This window comes from Panthera tigris, chromosome C2 (assembly GCF_018350195.1).
Source record: "Panthera tigris isolate Pti1 chromosome C2, P.tigris_Pti1_mat1.1, whole genome shotgun sequence".
Taxonomy (NCBI): domain Eukaryota; kingdom Metazoa; phylum Chordata; class Mammalia; order Carnivora; family Felidae; genus Panthera; species Panthera tigris.
In genome coordinates this window covers 102,844,923-102,866,445 of record NC_056668.1, presented here as the reverse complement: position 1 = coordinate 102,866,445, position 21,523 = coordinate 102,844,923, and the positions used below count along the sequence as shown (strand labels likewise).

The 21,523-nt window shown below is 39.2% G+C and overlaps 1 protein-coding gene and 1 pseudogene across 9 annotated transcripts in view; both read left to right on the top strand.

Moving 5' to 3' along the window:
• LOC102958651 overlaps nucleotides 1-3,897 on the top strand; it is a 95,687-nt pseudogene extending 91,790 nt beyond the window's left edge.
• Nucleotides 3,898-6,483: 2,586 nt separating this feature from the next.
• NMD3 (NMD3 ribosome export adaptor) overlaps nucleotides 6,484-21,523 on the top strand; it is a 66,634-nt gene continuing 51,594 nt past the window's right edge. For 6 of the 9 annotated variants that reach the window (XR_006207434.1, XM_042956231.1, XM_042956228.1 and 3 more), the window contains exons 1-7: nucleotides 6,897-6,915; nucleotides 7,152-7,207; nucleotides 8,148-8,282; nucleotides 9,975-10,071; nucleotides 17,216-17,296; nucleotides 18,307-18,435; nucleotides 18,710-18,800. Coding sequence is in view for 5 of the 9 variants with exons in the window: in XM_042956231.1 (XP_042812165.1) it covers nucleotides 6,907-6,915; nucleotides 7,152-7,207; nucleotides 8,148-8,282; nucleotides 9,975-10,071; nucleotides 17,216-17,296; nucleotides 18,307-18,435; nucleotides 18,710-18,800 (598 nt within the window). In the remaining 4 variants the exon portion in view is untranslated. Of the gene's footprint in view, nucleotides 6,588-6,756; nucleotides 6,831-6,896; nucleotides 6,916-7,151; nucleotides 7,208-8,147; nucleotides 8,283-9,974; nucleotides 10,072-17,215; nucleotides 17,297-18,306; nucleotides 18,436-18,709; nucleotides 18,801-21,523 lie in introns of those variants that run through there. The other 3 variants (XR_006207435.1, XR_006207436.1, XR_006207437.1) reach the window with 3 other exon arrangements.

Here is a 21,523-nt window from a genome sequence, read left to right as displayed (position 1 = left end):
ACTTTAAGGGTGGACAGCCCAAGGTTGGTGCCACCTCAAGATAACAGTCAAGACACAGTTTGTCTCTAGCTCTCAGCCTCACCATCCTTAGCATGATGGCATATGCCCTTACTGCTTGTTGCCTTATGGCAGACGGCATCACATTTGCATTCCAGACCCGAAGCAGAGAGAAGGGCAAAGGAGCCAAGAGTGAGGGCAAATGGCATATCCATTGAGTCTGTGCCTTTTTATTAAGGAAGCTAGTTTTCCTGGAAGATTGCCCAATAGACTTCCCCTTCACCTGGTAACCAGAACTGTATCTCATGGTTGCTGCCAGTGGTAAGGACACTGGGGAGAAGAGGTTAGTCAGCCAACAATGTAGACAAAAGTGTTGAAGACTTGTGAAGAAAACTACTACAAGAGATAAAAGCAGGCAGTTGTTTTCCTTAAACAGAAAGCTTTACCCGATTTTTTATTTTATTTTTTATTTTTAATGTTTGTTTATTTTTGAGAGAGAGAGACAGAGTGCGAGTGGGGGAGGGACAGAAAGAGAGGGAGACAGAAATTGGAAGCAGGCTTCAGGCTCTGAGCTGTCAGCACAGAGCCTAAGTCGAGGCTCAAACTCACGAACCCCATAAACCATTTAAAAACTGTAATAATTGTAGATTCACGTGCAGGTGTAAGAAACAATGCAGAGAGATCTCCTGAACCCTTTAACCTTCCAAAACTATAAGTACAATATCACAGTCAGGATATTGGCTTGGAGATGGTCAAAATACAGAATATTTCCATCACTGCAAGTATCCTTCATGTTGTCCTTGTATAGCTACACCTACTTCCTTCCCTCCTGCCCTTCCGTTCATTCTTATTTTCTGGCAACCACTCATCTGTTCTCCAGCTCTCTAATTTTGTCATTTTGAGAATGTTACATAAATAGAAACATATGGCATATAACCTTTTGGAATTGGCTTTTTCACTCAGCATAATTCTCTGGAGAATCTGGAGGGTCACACTGAGTCACCCAGGTTGTTATTTGCACAACAGTTTGCTTCTTCTTATTGCTGAGTAGTATTTCAGGGTGTGGATGCAACACAGCGTATTCATTCATTTACTTGTTGAAAGATACCTGGGTTGTTTTGGCCATTGCAACAACAACAACAAAAAGCTGCTATATACATTTGTGTGCAGGTTTTTATGGGAACATAAAATTTAATTTCATCAGGATAACTGCCTAGTAGTACAATTGCTAGGTTGTATGGTAGTTGCATTTTTGGCTTTTAAAGAAACTGCTAAGTTGTTTTGTAGAGTGGCTATACTATTTTGCATTCCTACCATCAGTATGTGAGTCAGTCCAGGTTCTTTGCATCCTTGTTGGCATATGGTATTATCACTATTTTTTTTTTATTTTAGCCATTCTGATAGATGGGTAGTAATATCTCACCGTGGTTTTAATTTGCATACCCCTAATGATGTTAGACATCTTCATATCTGCTTGTTTGACTACTGAATATCTTCTTCAGTGAACTGTCTCTTCATGTTTTTTGCCCATTTTCTAATTGGATTGTTTTTTTTTACTTATATGTTTTGAGGGTTCTTTTAAATTTTTATTTATTATTTTAAAAGTTTATTTACTGGGGCGCCTGGGTGGCTCAGTCGGTTGGGTGTCCGACTTCAGCTCAGGTCATGATCTCACAGTCCATGAGTTCGAGCCCCGCATAGGGCTCTGTGCTGACAGCTCAGAGCCTGGAGTCTGCTTCGGATTCTGTGTCTCCCTCTCTCTCTGCCCCTCCCCTGCTCATGCTCTGTATCTCTCTGTCTCAAAAATAAATAAAAACATTAAAAGTTTATTTATTTATTTATTTATTTATTTATTTATTTATTTTAGTAATCTCTGCATCCAACACGGGGCTCGAACCCACGACCCTAAAATCAAGAATTGCACACTATTCTGACTGAGCCAGCCAGATGCCCCAGGAGTTCTTTTTATGTTCAAGATACTGGTGTTTAGGTGGATATGGTTTGAACATATTTTCTCCCACTCTGTAGTTTATCTTTTTGTCCTCTTAACAGGGTCTGTCACAGAGCAAGTTTTTAATTTTGATGATGTTCAACTTACCAATTTTTTCTTTTATATATCATGATTTTGTTGTTGAATATAAGAATTCTTTGCCTAGTCCTAGATCCGAAAGATTTTTTTTCTGAAATTAAAAAAAAACTTTCATAGTTTCATCTTGGGTCAGGTCATGATCTCACAGTTTGTGGGATCAAGCCCTGCATTGTGCTCTGCACTGACACTGTGGAGCCTGCTTGGAATTCTTTCTCTCCCTCTCTCTTTGCCCCTCCCCTGCTCATGCTCACTCATTCTCTCTCTCAAAATAAATAAACATTAAAAAAATAAAACATTCAGTCTATCTCCAACAAAGTTATATTATAGTCTAAACCACAAGAGATAAAAATCAATATTTATGTTTACATTAATTGGTTGAGAGAGAGATTTTATGGATTCTGATCTAAAAAAATTTTTTTAAATGAATTTATACATAATGAATCTAGAAAATGCACCTGTAACTTCTTAGGAGGTCATACTCTTCCAGCCCTTTTAGGAATTCCATTTTAAGGCCAAGGCCAAACACACAGAATCTAAGTTTATCAAATTACACCAAAGCTAAGATTTGAAAAAGGATAGATATCCTGAGCATAAGGACTATGGGATTAGAAAACCCATTTTTCCCAGATGAGATTTGAGGATTAAATAAAGAAGTGCAAAACGAGTTTCTTTCTGGTGTAATTTGCCCCTATTATCTCACTCTGAGACCAAGCTCATCCTAGGCTTGTAGCAGACAGATTTGACACAAAGTACTTACTTCTGACATCTGGAGATCTTATTATTGAGGGCGAGAAGTGTGAGGAGAGATGTAGGTACTTTCTGCCACATAAGTATTTCATTTATGAAAAGCCTGTGGCCTTTCCATGCTAACAAGAGAGGGGTCCATATGGAGGTGTTGTTCTAGGCCCCCATGTAACTTTAAGGAAAACTTGCACAATGTCCAGAGCCCTTGACGTCCTGCAAAGGGAGGAGGATGTCCTCTAATTCCTTGCAGCAGAACTCGCTTAGATGACACTAACATTGACTTCCAAACAGAACAGTACATCTACCGAAAAGAAAGTGATGGTGCATTACAAATCTAGAGAGATCTATGGGAAGCTTCTGCCGGCAGCTTGTTCCATTGTTGCCATCAAAAACCCGGCTAATGTCGGTATCATATTCTAGGAACACTGGCCACTGGGCTGTGCTCAACTCGACGGCTGCCACTGGAGCCCCTCCTACTGTGGGCCACTTCACTCCTGGAACCTTCACTAGCCAGGTCCAGGCTGCCTCCCGGGAACCGTGTCTTCTGCTGGTCACTGATTCAGGGCTGACCACCAGCCCCTCACAGAGGTGTCTTATGTTAACCTGCCTACCGTTGCTCTGTGTAACCCAGACTCTCCACGGCGCTGTGTGGACACTGCCATCCCACGCAACAGCAAGGGAGCTCACTCAGTGGGTCCGAGGCGGTGGATGCTGGCCTGGGAGGTTCTGCACACACTCCCGTGCACCATCTCCCATGAACACCCGTGGGAGGCCACACCTGACCTCTCCTTCCACAGAGATCCTGAAGAGACTGAGAAGGAAGAGCAGGCTGATGCTGAAAAGGCTGTGACCAAGGAGGGATTTCCAGGTGAATCGACTGCCCCGGGTCCCGAATTTACTGCTACTCAACCTGAGGTCTCAGGTGGTCTGAGACATGCGGGGTCCTCAGTGCCCGTCCAGCAGTTCCCTACTGAAGACTGGGGCTCTCAGCCACTGCTCAGGACTGGGCTGCAGCTCCCACTGCTCGGGCCCCTGAATGGGTGGGAACAACCCCTGAGGGATCCTAAGTTGCTCCGTCCACAGACTCTTAAACAGAAATGGAAATAAGGTTGATGGAAAATAAAGTTTCTTAAAAGAAAAAAAGAGGGGCGCCTGGGTGGCTCAGTCGGTTAAGCGGCCGACTTCGGCTCAGGTCATGATCTCGCGGTCTGTGGGTTCGAGCCCCGCGTCGGGCTCTGTGCTGACAGCTCAGAGCCTGGAGCCTGTTTCAGATTCTGTGTCTCCCTCTCTCTGACCCTCCCCTGTTCATGCTCTGTCTCTCTCTGTCTCAAAAATAAATAAAACGTTAAAAAGAAAAAAAGAAAAAAAAGAGCCTGTGAATAATAGATGACCTGATCCTCAGAAAGGCAGGCAGCCCAGTGTGGTGGTGAGGACATGGGTACAGTTTAATTAACCATAGTTCGGGTCCCGGTTCTGCCACTTACATGCTATAGAACTGTCAGCCAATTACATAATTTTTTGGGTTATCACCCTTATCTGCTCCACAAGAACAGGGACCAGTCGTGTTGTTCACTGTTGTATATCCAGTGCCTGACAAACCTGGCACTGTGGCATTTGGTGCCAAATCAAATAGGGTATTAAGGAAGTATATGGAGAAAGAAAAGACCAGCCCCTGACATTCAGAAGCTGGCCTGTGTACTCACAGGTAACCCACATTATTCTCCTGTTAGACATAAACAATTTCACACTGTACCAACCTCTGACAAGGTTACTTTGACACCACACTAAAATGAGACAAAGCAAAGCCACTGCATAATTTTGTATAACCATAGATAAATACAAGGTCGCTGTGCCACCCAGGAAAATACCAAATACCCCCTCTATTGGCCAAGATGAGTAACTGCTACTTCTTTACTAATTTCGGCTTTCTTTCTGCCTCTCTTTCTATACATAAGATTTGTTGAGATATCCATTTATAGAATTACCCCTGCTTTCTGACAGCATCCAATCTAGAGAAGACCTGCTTTCTTAGACCTTCTCTGAGGTTACCCAATGAAAGCCCAAATTCTATGATAGGTTTTTTTCTAACACACTCCTCCTGATACATTCCATGATTCCTCATGGTATGTTTGCATTCACTTCAGTGAAGAATAGACACAATGTATTTAACTACAGTTGTGTTCCTAGTGGTATTTGGCTTAAGGGAAATGACAATAGGAGTGGAAAAAATGGGGAGTTATGTTGTTTCTTCAGAGTTGTTGTGCATAACAAATGGATAAATAATTTACCAACACATATTTGGGGTCTGTTTTGCACCAGGCACTGTGCTAGGTGCAGGGAATCTGGAGAAGAACGAGACCAGATTGCTCTCCAGCAGTTGAATCTGTGGAACGTGCAGAATAGAAAATTTATGATCCAATTTCGTGTTGTTCACACTATTATAGAGCCATACACCTTCTATAAAGATGTTGTAGGACCACACACTAAGGAGAAATGTCTTTTTTAGACTTATAACCTACAGAAGTGTAAGATAATAAATTTGTGTTGTTTTAAGGCATAAAATTTGTGATAATTTATTGCAGCAGCAATAGGAAACTAATATAGTATACTTGAGCTTAATATTTAAGGTGGATTGTCCTAGGCATAAGCCAAGGTAGACTAGTTCCTGTAGGATCTGTCAGTTGGCCTGTATGGCTGCATGCTTGGGAATGTGACAGGGTATGTCTGGATTAGATCCTGAAGGGTCTTCTTTCTACACAGAGAAATTGGAAATTACCAGAAGGTTATCAGAGACCACTGGAGGATTAAAAGCAGGAGAGCGTGACAAAATCAGATTTGCATTTTAGAAGGATAGGTTGGAGTCTGGGAGTAAGGAGAAGGAATGGGAAAATACTTAAGTATCCTAGGCAAGAAATGAGAGGGTTTCTTTGATCACCTTCTATTAGATGACCTTGCTTAGTCCTTGAAATTGGGGTGAGAAGACAGAAAAAAATGTGCTCTTCAAATATTTGAGATTCTGTCATGAAAAACTGGTTAGCCATGGTCTGTGCAGTTCTAAGATCAAGGTATAAAGTCATAAGGAGATATGAAGTGCGCTATCAGGAAGCACATTCTAATAGTGGACTAAAACTATCAGATTTCTTCACAAATAATTGTGTCTTACGTTTCTTTCTTTCATCTATTCAACAAGTCTGCATTTGAGTATTCAGGATGTAGCAGGCATTAGGCATATGATGATGAACAAAGAGACACTGCCCTCGATGTAGTTTAATTTGTGTGTTGTGGTACTGTTTACATACAACTTTTATATAATCATTTATATAATCATGAAGCAAGCAAGCTCCCAATGAGGATATCTGAAAAGTGATTTATATACAAGGGCGAGGTTAGCGTGGAGTGAACTCTGGCCAGGGAAAATCGGGAAAGATAATAACCCAATAGAGGAGTTGTAAAGTCTATGTAAGTACCACCCACTATTGCAGGAGAGAGGCCGAGCCTTCTCTCCCCACTCCTTCCCGCTTGCCCCGCCTCTGGGCCCCGTCCCCACCGCAGGCTCGCCTGTGCCCTCCCCTTCCTCCGCCCCCACCCGCCCCTTTAACTCCTCGTTCTCGGTCCACGGGATTTCGAGCTCTTGTCTCGCGAGACTCTCGTCGTGCTGGCGTTGGCTGTGTGGCAGCCTGGAGGTGTCACCTGGAGGTGACAGGGGCTGTTTTGTCGCAGATTTCCCGCAAAACTGGGTCTGTCCCAGAGGCGTTAAGTAGGTTCTGGGCGGAGACCCGGCTTAGCGGTCGCGCGGGGTCCCTGAGGAGAGGGTGGGGCGGATTCCCTGATTTCCGGCCGGCCTCAGGCCGCGTGCGTGCCGCGTGTGCGCTGCCCGCCGGGAGCCCGCGTGAGGTTCCACCCGCCGTGTGCGGGGTCCGGGTGGGTGGGCCGCGGCGCCGTGACACCAACGGCGATTTCTGCGGCGCGGGGCTGAGGCCCGGTCGCTGCAGGTTTGAGGGTGAGGGTGGGGGTGGGGGTGGCGGCCCCGGCCCCCTGAGCGCCCTTCTCCTCCCGCGGGAGTTGGCGCCGTGGTGATGCTTGCGGTCAGTAGCCGAGTTTAATGGCTCAGGGAAACTCTGGAATTCTGGAATTTCTTTGGTTCTGATATTAAAAGGAAGTGACTTCTTACAAAGTAGCTAGATGGAATTGGTTATTTGCTGCTTTACGAGGCTTGTCTGACTTATTCAGAGAAAGAGAAGGAAAGAGAAGGAAGATTTGTATAGAGGTGAATAGGCAAGTGACTTAAATCCCACGATTCATTCTCTCTCTTGAAATCAAGGGATACAGAAACATGGAGTATATGACGGAATCCGCCGACCGCACCCCTGCACACATGTGAGTCCTATTCCTTTTTCCCCATCCCCCTTGCATTTAAAGATGCTGAAGTGAGTCTTTGAAACTCACTACCTGGGAGGGAAGCTTTTCGTGTGTTTGTTTTTTGAGATGGAATTCTTTGTCTTAAGTGGGGAAAGTGGAAAGCTTTATTTCTTGAGAAAATGGAATTCAGTTTTAGTTGGAAAGTTTGTCGTAGCAAAATACTTGCTTTAAGAGTATTAAAATAAAATTAAAATAGTTGCTTTAAGAGTATTAAAATATTCACTATACATTCTTCTGGATGTCCATGTGATAGCCATTAGCCACATGTGGCTATTTAAATGTAAAGAAACTAAGATGAAAAATTAAATATGAAGTTCTTCAATCATACTAGGCATGTTTCAGGTCCTCAGGAGCCACATGTGCCTGGTGACTACTATATTTGAACATTACGGGTTATAGAACATTTCTTTGGGACAGCATCAATGATTCCTAAACATTTTCTGTCCCCAATACACCTGGAGTTAAGACCCCCGTCCATTTTACCGCATCACTAGACATGAGTCTCTCTCCGTCCTTTGAAAAATTTTCTGTTCTGGGTAAATGTTTACATTTTGGTAGTCCTATACTGGCACCTTTAAAAAAAATGCCTTTGGACTATAAAGCTGTCTGATGATTACTATTAGAAATAATTTACACTCTCTAGACCTTCTGAACATCACCATAGTTTGAGGATTTTTGAAGTTCTAGCCATTCTTGTTTTTTTGGTGCAGTATTCCAAGGTGATGCTTTATAGCAACTTTGAAGATTGCTCTGCAAGTTTTTTTTTTTTTTTTCTTTTTTTAACGTAGAGATAATATGGCCTAACTTGGAAGGCTTTTGTTTGATAGCCTTTATCAAGGCATCAAATGCATTTATGAAACCTAACATGAAAAATTTATGCTGTATTTATTTATTTAAGCTTGTGCTGCGAGTGTGGTGTCCCAATCAGTCCAAATCCTGCCAATATTTGTGTGGCCTGTTTGCGAAGTAAAGTAGACATCAGCCAAGGCATTCCGAAGCAGGTCTGTGTGTCTTTCTGCAAGCAATGTCAAAGGTATGGTGTAGTACTTATTTTGTCCTACTTGAAGTTGAGATTTGTAGATAGGAGAGCCACTGGCATATGCTGAGATGACACCAACATACATAGAATAAAGTGCATGTAATTGACATTTAATTTTTACTTATGTTGGTGTTGCCAAAGATTTTAGGATTTGCAATTTTGTAATGTGCTTTCCTGGTTTGCCCTGCTAATCTGGTAAAGTTAGTGGAAAGGTGCTTGGCTGTTTTTTTTAAATTTTTTTCCTTGTAAGAGATTAATAGGTTTGCTGTATACAGTGAACAGATATGAGTTGATGTTCATAAGGGTAAGTGAAAGAGATTACTAAGGACATACTGTTGTTATTATCATGAGGTTTTTTTTTTTTTTTTCATTTTAGTTACCAGATGCTATGTATGACAAAAACCCTCCTAAGTTTTAATGTTTTAAGTATTTGAGCAAAGTGTTTTAAAAATTTATTAAAATTCCCATGTAACTAAATGACTGTAGTAAGCTATCAAGTAACACAAAACTGCCCAGTGACACTGCCCATATAAAACTAATTGCCTGTGATTTCCCAAATGGGTTAGGGATGGGGGAGGTGGCTCATGAATCCCTTTGGGAATTTGAAAACTGTCTTTCCAGAAAAATACTTAAAATTTACATATGTACAAAAACATGAAATTTTTCTGTACTATTTTAGGGAGTTTATAGTTTGCAAGTTTGGCGAGTATGAGGCTTGATCATTTACAGATACTTGCTATTGAAAGCATGGTGGAGTGGAAAAAGCCTGAGACAAAGAATCAGGAGACCTAGTTTGTCTTGGATTTCTCACAAATGAGCTTTTTGAAACTCTGCCAATTAACCTCTCTAAACCTTAATTTTGTCATCAGAATGAAAGGCTTTATTAATTGATATATGAAGCCCTTTGACTCCAGAAGCATGCTTATTACAAATGGACTTGTATAAGGTTTTGGAATGAACCTTTAAAGGTGAAAATCAGAATATGCACTTAAGTATGGCAAAAACAAGCATTCACGTAACATATTTAGAAGTATTATGTATTTAACAAATACTTATTGAGTGTTTACTATGTGTTTGGCACTCTCCTAAGTCCTGAGCAGACTGGGCTAAAAATCTTAAAGCATGTGCACAAAGGATTTAAGGTTTAATTTAATTAGGTTTTATTTAAGATTTAATAACAAGTTTTACAATTTCACATTTGGGAATGGACTTGAAATACATGAAAAGTCTGAACTACTGTTGATACATAGTATGAGGTGCTAATTTATCTTTTTTGTGTGTGAGAAATTAGCAGTTCTCAAGCATCTTAGATGCTTATTATAAACCATTCTAATACCATTTTAAGATGATTTCTTACCTGTTTTTCAGAGTGTAGCTTCAGAGAACTTTTAGGCATTTTTCAGTCCTCACTGGAATTCTTTGCTGGTGCTTGAAGTATTAAGACCTCTTTAATAGATTATTTGAGACTGGCTTTCTCAAATATACTTAGGATTTCACATTTTAAACTGAAGCTACTGATCTAATTGAAAGTTTTCTGGAACTGTTAAATATATTTGGGTTAAGTGCTTCATATCAACCTTGGGTATTATTATATCTTACTAATAATCAGTGGATTGTCTGCAGATTCACATTGAAATTTTTGTCTTTCCTGAGAAATGCTGGGTTTCAGTGTATTTTCTTTCTCAGATATTTCCAGCCACCAGGAACTTGGATACAGTGTGCATTAGAATCCAGGGAACTTCTTGCTTTGTGTTTGAAAAAAATCAAAGGCCCTCTGAGTAAGGTAGGTCAGTTAGTTAAATTGGTTTTTGTAGGCATGTGTTACTGTTTTTATATTTTAATCTCTTATTTTCAGAAAATCCTACCAGTAGGTTTTCCAAAAATAACTTAAATGTTACTGTTGGTAAGCACCCTACTACAAAACTGTGTCCATTTTTAAAGTTATATATATTCTTTTTTTATGGAAATGAAAATCTTTTTGCTTTAAAAGACTTAATGTGAAATGTGTTTTTTTCATTCATTATTTATCGCCAGCCTCTTATGTGCAGTAGTTTTTTCTGAAAATATTTATATAAAGGCATTGCTGGGGTCCCTGGGTGGCCCAGTCAGTTAAGTGTCTGACTCTCGATTTCCGCTCAGGTCGTGATCTCGTGATTATGAAATTGAGTCTTGCAGCAGGCTCTGCGCTAAGCATGCAGCCTGCTTAAGGTTCTCTGTCTGCTACTTACCTGCTCGTGCATGCACACTCTGTCTCTTTCACCTCTTTCTCTCAAATAAAAAATAAAACATTAGGGGCGCCTGAGTGGCTCAGTCGGTTAAGCATCTGACTTCGGCTCAGGTCATGATCTCACGGTCCGTGAGTTCGAGCCCCGCGTCGGGCTCTGTGCTGACAGCTCAGAGCCTGGAGCCTGTTTCAGAATCTGTGTCTCCCTCTCTCTCTGCCCCTCCCCCCGTTCATGCTCTGTCTTTCTGTCTCAAAAAATAAATAAACGTTAAAAAAATAAATAGATAAAAAATAAATAAAACATTAAAAAATATACCATTGCTAAACATAATTTAGGAGATTATAGTATTAGGGCTATGGTATTCAGTTTCTTTTTATTTTCATTATTGCTCTAGAAAGAAAATATTTATGCCTGTTATTTAAAGTGAGTGCATCATTGTCTCCAAAAAAACAAACAGGATTTTAGTCCAGTTTACCTCTCTCTCTGCATAACACTTTCAGCCTTCTTTGTGTTAAACTTTGATACCAGGTATATTTTTAATTGAAATGGATTCGGTTTGAAAGTCTTCAGATTCTATTTTATTTTATTTTTATTTGAGAGAGAGAGAGAGAGTCTTGAGAGAGAGAGAGAGAGAGAGAGAATGAGAGAATCTCAAGCAGGTTCTACGCTCAGCACAGAGCCCAATGGGCTTGATCCCATGATTCTGGAATTGTGACCTGAGCTGAAATCCAGTTGGATGCTCATCTGACTGAGCCACTCAGGCACCCCTTCAAATTCTCTTTTAAGCTCTGATAAAATAACATGAAATAGTTCTTTGAAATTTTTTCTTTGTTTTATTTTTTTTCATCCCTGGAGTTTCCGTTAGTCAAATGTTGTCCCTATTGGCTTAAAAGTTTGTCTTTTTCTCCTTGGGATGTTTTTAATCTTTTTGTCTTTTTTTCTGAGTGATTTCCTTTGCTTTATCTTCCAGTCTCTGTATTGATTTTTGTTGTTCCAGCAGTGATATTTTTAAGTTCCAGAATCTTTACCAAAGTCTTAATGTTTTTGATGCATTCTGTTCTTTTAAAAAGAATTTTTTTAAAAATTTTTCTTTAAACTTTTTAAAAATTTGCGTATAAGTTGACACACAATGTTACATTAGTTTCAGGTGTACAGCATACTGATTTGACATCTTTATATGTTACGCTGTGCTCACCACAAGTGTAGCTACCATCTGTTACCTTACAACAGTAATACAATATAATCAACTATATTATCTGTATTGTACCTTTTATCCGCACAACTCATTCCGTAACTGGAAGCTGTGTCTTCCACTACCCTTTCTCCATTTTGCTTGCCCCCACAGTCCCCTTCCTTCTGGCAACCATCAGTTTGTTCTCTGTATTTATAGGTCTCATTCTGCTTTTTGTTTGTTCACTTGTTTTTTTAGATTCCACATATGAATGATACCATGTGGTATTTGTCTTTCTCAGTCTGACTTCTTTTTTTTTTCTGACTTATTTCACTTAGCTTAATGTTCTCTAGGTCTATCCATGTTGCTGTAGATGGCAAGATACCATCCTTTTTTTTAATACTTATTTTTATTTATTTTGAGAGAGAGGGAGAGAGAGAATCCCAAGCAGGATCCACGCTGCCAGCACAGAGCCTGATGCGGGGCTTGAACCCACAAATCGTGAGATCATGACCTGAGCCGAAAACAAGAGTCGGATACTTATCTGACTGAGCTACCCAGGTGCCCCAAGATATCATTCTTTTTTGGCTGTGTAATATTCCATTCTCTATATACCACATCTTTTTTATTCATTCATCTACTGAGGGACACTTAGGTTCCTTCTGTATCTTGGCTCTGACAAGTCATGCTGTAGTAAACATAGGACTGCATATATCTTTTTCAGTTAGTATTTTTTTTTCCTTTGGGTAAATAGTAGTGGTGTTATTGGATCATATGGTATTTCTGTTTGTTTGGTTTTTTTTTAGATTTTTTTTAAGTTTATTCATTTCGAGAGAGACAGTGGGGGGAAGGGCAGAGAGAGAGAGGATCCCAAGCAGGCTCTACACTGTCAGCGCAGAGCCCGATGCAGGGTTCAAACCCACGAAACGTGAGATCATGACCTGAGCTGAAACCAAGAGTTGGTGGCGCAACCAACTGAGCCACCCAGGTTCCCCTGGTATTTCTATTTTTAATTTTTTGAGGAACTTCCATACTGTTTCCCACAGTGGCTGTACCAATTTACATTCCTACCAATAGCAATGCATTTTGTTGAATTTTTCTGAAGGTTTGATAATTTTTTTTCAAAAATTTCCTTCTGTTCTCCTAATTTGGCTCCGGAGTCAGTTTTTTGTGTAACTTGGTCTCACTTTTGTACTTCTCACTTTCAGACTTTTGTCAAATGTCTGATGAGCCTTAATAATTCTTTAGTTCATTCAGCAGTGTTTATTAAGTGTCAGCTCTGTGCCAGTCTGCTTTTGGTCTTGGGGATATAGCAGAGACAAAATGTCTGTCTTAGGGAACTTTTATTCTATGTTTTTTTTTTTTTTTGTTTTTTTTTTAAGTAGACCCCATGCTCAGGGTGGGGCTTGAACTCAACTACCTGATCCTGAGATCAAGAATTGGACGTTCTACTGACAAAGCCACCCAGGCGACCCTAGGGAACATTCATTCTAGTTGGAAGAGAGGGTGTGGAGTAGGCACTGAACAAAATAAGTCGGTATATTATATGGTATATTAAAAGGTCTAAATTCTGTGGGAGGAAAAACCAGGAAGGGGCTAAGAACTACACAGGGAAGAGTTGTAATTTAAGCTAGAGCAGTTGGCATTGTATGTCATCTATATTCAAACAAGTGAAATAGAGTGGTTAGGTAATGCCTCACTGATAAGGTGACATTTGAGTAAACCTTAAAAGCAGTATGAGAGGGAGCTGTGCAGGAATCTGGAGAAGAGACTTAATGGGTAGAGAAAACAAGTAGAGGCAGGAGCATCCCTGTGTGGAGAGAGTGGAGTGAGGAGGGGAAAAGTAGTGTGGGATGAAAACAGCAATCATGGAAAGTCATGGAAGGTCAGGTTTTTACTCTGAATGTAACGGGTAGAGTAGGTATAGTGTAGAGTAGTAGCAAGATGAATGATTTATGTTTTAGCAGGATCCTTTGCCATTGTGTTTAGAATGCATGTGAAGGAGGTGGGGGTGAAGGTAGAAGTAGGGACCTATGGGGAGTGATTGTAGTAATCATAAGTAATGGTGGTATTTGGGTCAGTAGTAGAGGTGGTAAGAAATGGACGGTTTCTGCATCTACTTTGAAGGTAGTCAGTAGGATTTACTTATGAAGCTGGATGTGTGTATGTGATAGATGAGTATAAGTATGATTTGACATCCATGATTCTTGAGCAACCAGAAGGAGGGAGTTGCTGTTAGTAGGTAGTGAAGACTTCAAAAGGAGCAGGTCAGGGTGGGAGAGATTAGAGCTATCTCATAGTGGTACTTAGATGTCCATTAAACATGGAAGTAGAAATAGTAGGCAGCTGGATAAATCAGCAGGGGAGTGGTCCAGACTGGAGGTAATGAATTTGGGATATAGATGCTATTTACAGCTGTGAACTTGAATATTTCCTAGGGAGTTTGGCTAGAGAAGGGAAGCAATTTGAGGACTGAATTCTGGGATCTTTTACTGATAAAAGCTTGGGAAGATGACAAATCAAAGGACACTGAAAAGGAGTTGCTAGATGAAATAGATGAAAAATTAGGTGAGTGTAGTGTCTTGGAACACAAGGGAAGTATTTTACAAAGGAAGTGATTGTGTAATTTACAGCTAATGGGTCAAGTCATGAATTCTGTAGATTTAGCAATGTGAAGATTACTAATGACTTTAATGAGCAATTTATGTGTAGTGGTGGAGATAAAAGACCTGATTTGAATGGAAATGAGAGAACAGGACAGGAATTGGAGGTGACAAGTATAGGTAATTCTTTTTTTCCTTTTTTTTTTTTTTTTGAGATTTGCTCTAAAGGGAAACAAATGGGGCAATGGGTAGAGGGAAATAAGGGGAAGGGACCCATTTCTCAAGATGTGAGATGTTGTAGTTATATTTGTAAGTTATCTAGGAGTTGTAGAGTACAGAGGGAACAGTTTGCACAGAGACAGAATAATTGCCTGGGGCATGCCCTTGAAGAGTGGAAAAGAGATAGTATATAACATACTTGTGGAAGAATATCAACAAATATTTGGCACTTACTCTCTCCCAGGCACCATTTTGGGAACCTGGAATATTTTTGTGGAACAAAACAAGTATCTCTGCTCTCTAATGGTGCATTCTTAAGGTTGGTCTTGATAGGAGCAAGGACAGTTCATCTGTGGTAACAGGAGAGAATGTATTGGTAAGTGGGAACTTCTGGAAAATCTTCTGATTACTTTTCTAATTGAGAAATGAAGTCTGGGCAGTAGTTATGAGTGAAAAACTATTAGATGTTTGAGGGTGGAGGAGAAGTTGTGAAATAGTCCTCCAGTGAGTGGGAGAGAGAGAATGTACTAGAATGATGTTGTATGGTTACAAAGATTACTGTTAAAAATTTAAAGACTAGCATGATGTGTATTTCTTTCTGTAACCCCATCAGTTGTACAGGTTAGGCATAGAGCAGGCAGTGTACTGAATTTAACAAAGATTGTGATTTAGCCGGATGACTAAGGTAAAGTGAGAGAGGGACCAAGGGAATTGAGTGTATGCATGGGAATGGTTTTGATGATTGATCTTGAAATTAAGCTAGGATATGATGGAAGTGAGTAGATAGAGAGGTATGAGAGATAGTGAAAAGGTGGTAGGGTGAATAGATCGTGGGTTGCAATAGGTTGCAGGGGTTTTAGTGCCCAGGAGCTAGAGCAAATGAGCTGGAAAGATAAGAGGTGGGAGACAGGATGTTTGGAGTTGAGATTTTGGAGAGGTTTCAGTTATTGGTAAAACTTACTGGTAAAAGGATATGAATAGCTGAGATAGAAGGAGGACGAGATCTTGTAAGAGGAACTCAAAGAAGGGAGATGCTAGGGTATTGTAAGGATATTGAAATCACTAAGTACTAATATTGTTGGAAACAGCAGCAGTGAGCCAGGAGCTAAAGTCTTTGAGAAATGAGAGGGGTGACCCAGGGGTTAACAGATGACTATAACAGAGTGGGTAGCATAGCCTTCAGATTCAAAACTGGGTGTGTTTAAGGAGGAGGCAGGGAGGTGGTTTGGAATTAGCAGTTAAGAGCAAGAAGGACACCTGTCTAGCTCTTGGTCCAGTGATAGGAATTAAAACAGAACAATTAGTCCTTAATTAGCTTTAGGGGAGCATTCTATGTAACGAGATCTAGAAGGTGAAGGGAATGTTTAGCAAAAAGATTGAGCATTTAGGAGGCTTTGTTGTGTTAGTGAATGTTGAGTTCCAGAGGGCGCTGTGAAAGGGTTTCAGAATTTTTGGAGGAGTGTTAGATGGGACAGAATAGGGAATATGTGTAATTGGAGTGTGGGAGATGAGGGGTGACTGAAATGTTTGGGGATGTTGTAAAGAAGAATAAAGGGCCCAGTTAAGTTGATCAGTTCTGACTGTCTGAGGACGGATAGTGTGGTGAGGCTGTGTTAGGAAATGTTGAAGTAGGTGTCAAGGGTCTTCTCTCCATTCCTGTGGATGAGGTTGGAAGCTGAGGGAAGGGCAGTCTTAGAGCCTTTGGGCTGCCTTCTTGACCCTTGCAGATGGAGACTGAGGGAATTAAACACTGCCTGTCACCCTCTTGTACCTGGGTTTTGCTTTAGGGGAACCAGTCATGTGAGGAGGGTTTTACTCTGGAGTGCTGCATCTACACTAGCACGTCTAGTTCTCATCAGACAAGAGTTGACAAAATCATCATCTGCCCACCGATGTCTCCCAAATCTGTTCTCTCCAGCTCAGTTTTCTCCATAGAGCTCCAAATCAAATATATATCTTATTTTCCTCTGAACAATTTCATTTGGGTGTATCATACATAAACCCTCTTAAATGTCTGAAACCAAAAATAGTATCTTCTCTCCATCAAATCTGTCCTTTGTTTCAGAAAAATAGTTATTACCTGGATGCCCAAGCTGGATACTTGAGCATCATTTTAGAATCTGTTCTTTTCATCCTTCCCATATACAGTATCACTCAATCCTGTAAATCTTATCTCCTAAATAACTCTTGGGTCTTTCTGCTTCTTTTATTTCCAGCACTTCTTAGTTCAGGTCACCTGCACTTTCTGCCCAAGTTATTGAAACAGCCTCCATTTTTGTTCCAATCCTCTTCTTCCTTGAAACACCCATTTTAGCCATATTGAGCTACATTCAGTTCTTTACATACAGCAAACTTTTTTGGCCTCTGCTGATTTAGCGGTAAGTTACCATTGTGGATTCAGTATTCAATATGAGACTCCCTTTAATGAATTTTTTAAAAAACCAATGTATTTAATGTAGAGAGAATAATCCAACTAGAAACTTGTTCGTGAGATTTCTTGTAAATGATGAAGTCATTAGATCGTCCTTTTATTTGCTCTTTTTGTTGGCCATACCTCTAATGATAATTTTTTTTTTTTTTTACTGATGATGTTGAGTAGTGATGCCAATGAGATTCCTTAAACATCTTATGAAATCTATTAATGAGTTCTTTCATCTTTTTTCTCTGGTGGGAATTTAGGTTTCTTTTTGTTTGTGTTTTTTTTTGAAGGTACGGCTTGTAGATGCAGGTTTTGTTTGGACTGAGCCCCATTCTAAGAGACTTAAAGTTAAACTGACTATTCAGAAAGAGGTAAGCTATACAAAGTTTCTCAGCATGTCTAAATTGTAGGTAGTGAAAATGAGGAGATATTGGTAAGTTACCTTATGGCTTGAATAGCTTAAAAGGGAAAGAGTAATCTTAATTTTAACTTTTGTTTTCTTTTGGGTCATCTGCACAGATGATCAGGTTGCTAGTAAGACCAGCTATTGCTAATGATTAGTGGGCTAAAGTAATTTTTAAAAGTTAGGAAAAAGATTGAAGTAAAAGCATGAGCTAAGACAGTGTTTCTCAAACTTGGCTAATCATCACAGTAATTCACATTAAGTGAATCCAACTGGATCCGTCTGGATGTGACACCCAGAAATCTATGTTTAAAAACTTCCCAGGTGATTTCTGGTGATTGACCATGTTTGGTAACAATTTAAGTAAGGAATGTTTGTTTTTTTGAGAGTTTTCTTTGTCTTATTTTTTTCTTCTAAGGATGAATTCTGCGCGTGCGCGCACACACACAAATACACACACACAAGTATATAGATACATAGATTCTTCAAAGACTATCTTCACAGCCACTTTAAAAGTAAATATGAAATGCGAATTTAATCCTATGAATTAAATTTACGTGTTTTTCTTAATACTATAACTTATTTTTATAGTTTTTTAATTGGTTTATTATTGATGTCCTCAAAGCATTCATGGAAAAAGACTTTAAGTTAAATAGTAACTTTGTTTTTTAAGTTTATTTTTTTAAATTTATTTTGAGAGACAGATAGTGAGCAACCAGGAGAGGAGCAGAGAGAGAGGGAGACAGAATCCCAAGGGGGTTCTGCACTGACAGTGGGGCTCAAACTCACAGTCAGATCATGACCTGAGCTGAAATCAAGAGTTGGACATTTAGCCAACTGAGCCACCCAGGCTCCCCACAGTAACTTTAAATGTTAAAGTTCTTAAATTTGAAATATTATTTTCTTTTAAGAAAAATGTTACTAAATAAAAAGGAAAGAATGAAGGAGTGATTTTTTTTTTTTTTTTCCCCTTACCAGGTAATGAATGGTGCTATCCTTCAGCAAGTGTTTGTGGTGGATTATGTTGTTCAGCCTCAGATGTGTGGAGATTGCCACAGAGTAGAAGCTAAAGATTTCTGGAAGGCTGTGGTTCAAGTGAGGCAAAAGGTATTGACAGAAAGATGATGAGTGAATCCTTCATCTTGTATTTTATCTTTGTCAGTTATGAACAGTTAGTAAAATCTCCTTTTTCTTTCCAAATCCTCAGGCACCAGGGATGGTCTAGGTTTCTGCAACATTCATCTTTAAAAATAGGTCACTATCACATTTAAGATCATCTTTAGAGGTTGTTTTGTTTTAAAAATCAGTGTGCTATATCTATAGATGGTTTTTTTGTTTGTTTGCATTTCATCTATTAATCTAATAATGCATTTATGTTTAGACTTTGCACAAAAAAACCTTCTACTATCTGGAACAGTTGATTTTGAAATATGGAATGCATCAGAATACACTTCGTATCAAAGAAATTCATGGTGAGTTAAAATTTGAAAACATTTGAAATGATTTCAAAATTTATTTCAACTAATGTAAGAAGTCTTCTCTTTATTGACAATGGCTAGAATAGTACTGTCCAAAAGAATAGTTTCTTCTGTTAGGAAGGAAAAAAAGTCTTAGTTCTTTATCTGCATTGTCCATTATGGTAGCCACTAGCTGTATATGGCTATTGAATACTTGAAATGTATCTGGTGCAACTGAGGAACTAAATTCTTAATTTTTTTTCTATTTTAATTTAAATTTACACTAAGTAGCTACCAGATGAGTAAGCCAGTAGCTGCATTAATATAATATAAAGTGCTATGATGGAAAATTCATCGAGGTCTTGTTTTATGCAGAGATCGATTTCTGTTTGGAAAAAAATTATTTTTGAGATTTGTAAGTTCTTTTGTAGTATTTTTTAAATGTTTATTTTTGAGAGAGAGAGAGAAAGAGCATGAGTGCACGCACACAAGCAGGGGAGGGGCAGAAAGAAAGAGGGAGACATAATTCAAAGCAGGCTCCAGGCTCTGAGCTGTCAGCACAGAGCCGGACGCGGGGCTTGAACCCATCCATGAGCTGCTAGATCGTGACCCGAGTCAAAGTTGGATACTTAACCAACTGAGCAACCCAGATGCCCCTGTAATATTTTTGTTTTTGATATACAAATTATATATTTAGATTTCTTAAAGGTGGAATTTAAAATTTTTTGTATGATTTCATAATGGCTCCTTAGAGTATGTTCTGTCTTAGCACTTTTTGTTGATATAGTATACATATTAGATGATGGATAAATATTTCCCTGATTGATAGTAGAAAACATAAATATTCTTAAACAGACTCTTGAAGTTTCTTGCTAAAGGTTAATATTTGTTTGCTATTGGTGAACATGTACGTATATTGTTTTCCTAGTCTCTAAAGTATAGGCTTAGAGATATCTGTTCTTGAAGGAATGACCAAATTCTTGTATCGTACTCCTTATTTTTGAGTTCCACTGTTACTAACTGATGTGTTGCTTATATCTTGTATGTCTTGGGAAAGTACTTTTGAGAAGTGTGGTCTTGGGTCCTTACATTGGGGAGAGAATATATGTAGTGATGTCACCTGGAGAACATCTTTTAAGCTTTGTGTCTGACCTGAATGCTTTACCAGTAGACATAAGGTTAATAGTCTAAATTGGTAAAACACAATTTAATGAATACTTAAAGTATTCTTAAGGAATTCTTAAGGTATACTTAAGGTAAGGTCCCTTCTTGTCTGTGTAACATAGTGCCTGGTTGTTTGTGGCTAGTCACCGGGCAAAAATACATCATTGTTTTGAGTAACTTGGTTTTGAGTAACTTTTTTGGGGACGAGGAGATCCAAATATTCTAGCTAAGAAAGCAAAACACTATTATTTCTCATCACCCTGACAGATATGTACTCACAGAATTGTTTTGTAGCAAAAGACTTGGATAAGTTCTGGGTCATAGTTTTTTTTTTTTTAATGTTTATTTTTGAGAGAGAGAGTGAGAGCATGAGCAGGGGGAGGGCCAGAGAGAGGGAAACACAGAATCAGAAGCAAGCTCCAGGCTCTGAGCTGTCAGCACAGAGCCTGACGTGCGGCTCGAACCACGGACTGTGAGAACATGACCTTAGCCGAAGTCAGACGCCCAACCGACTAAGCCACTCAGGCGCCCCAGTTCTGGGTCATACTTTTGCACTCATTTTCAAAACCCAAATATTGCAAATTTAACAGCCCTTTGTTCATCCAGAGGATTTAATCTGTTTTTTCCCCCTACTAGTTCTTGATTTGATTTAAATAAATTTTTTGAATGTGGTTTATTTGTAACTTTGTTTTTAAAATCATCATAATATTAAAAATTCAGAGATAAAAATATCTATGAATAAAAGACCTCTATGTTCCATTTATCCCTTTGTTATCCCCAGTGTTAGTCCCTTAAAACAAGATCATATAATAATGTGTTCTGTATGTAAATTGTGGTAGCATTTGTTTCCCCTTATGGGGGATCATTCTATAATATTCTGTGACCTGCCATCTTAATGTATTTGGAAACCTTGCTATGTCTTTGAACGTGGTTCTATTTCATTATTTTTAATCACTCTGTGTGTGTGTGTATATATATATTTGTTAATCCTTGTATAATTAGTTATATCTTATTGGTCCACAAGATATTCCATTTTTTGCTGCTACAAATGGCACTGTATTAAATATCCTAATGTTTGTGCATATTTGGTGGGTTTTCTGTGAGATTGAGTTCAAGAATTGAAATGATAGGGGGTACCTGGGTGGCTCAGTCAGTTAAACATCCAACTTCAGCTCAGATCACTATCACATGGGTTTGAGCCCCACCGTTGGGCTTTGTGCTGACAGCTCAGCGTCTGGAGCCTGCTTCAGTTCCTGTGTCTCCCTCTCCCTCTGCCCCTTCCCTGCCTGCACTCTGTCTCTCTCCTCTCTCTCAAAAATAAATAAAACCTTAAAAAAAATTAAAAAAAAGAAATGACTAGGCAGGAGTATGCAATTACTAAATTTTTACATGTACTGCTAGATTGTCTTCAGAATAGTGCCAGTTTAGTCTCAGCACTTGCCAACACTATCAAATTGGTCTTTGTAATTTTTGCTGTTCTAGTAGGTAAAATAATGGTATCTTGTTTTAATTTGCATTTCCTTGATTACTAATGAGGGTTAATATTTTTATATATGTGTTAGCCATTTATGTTT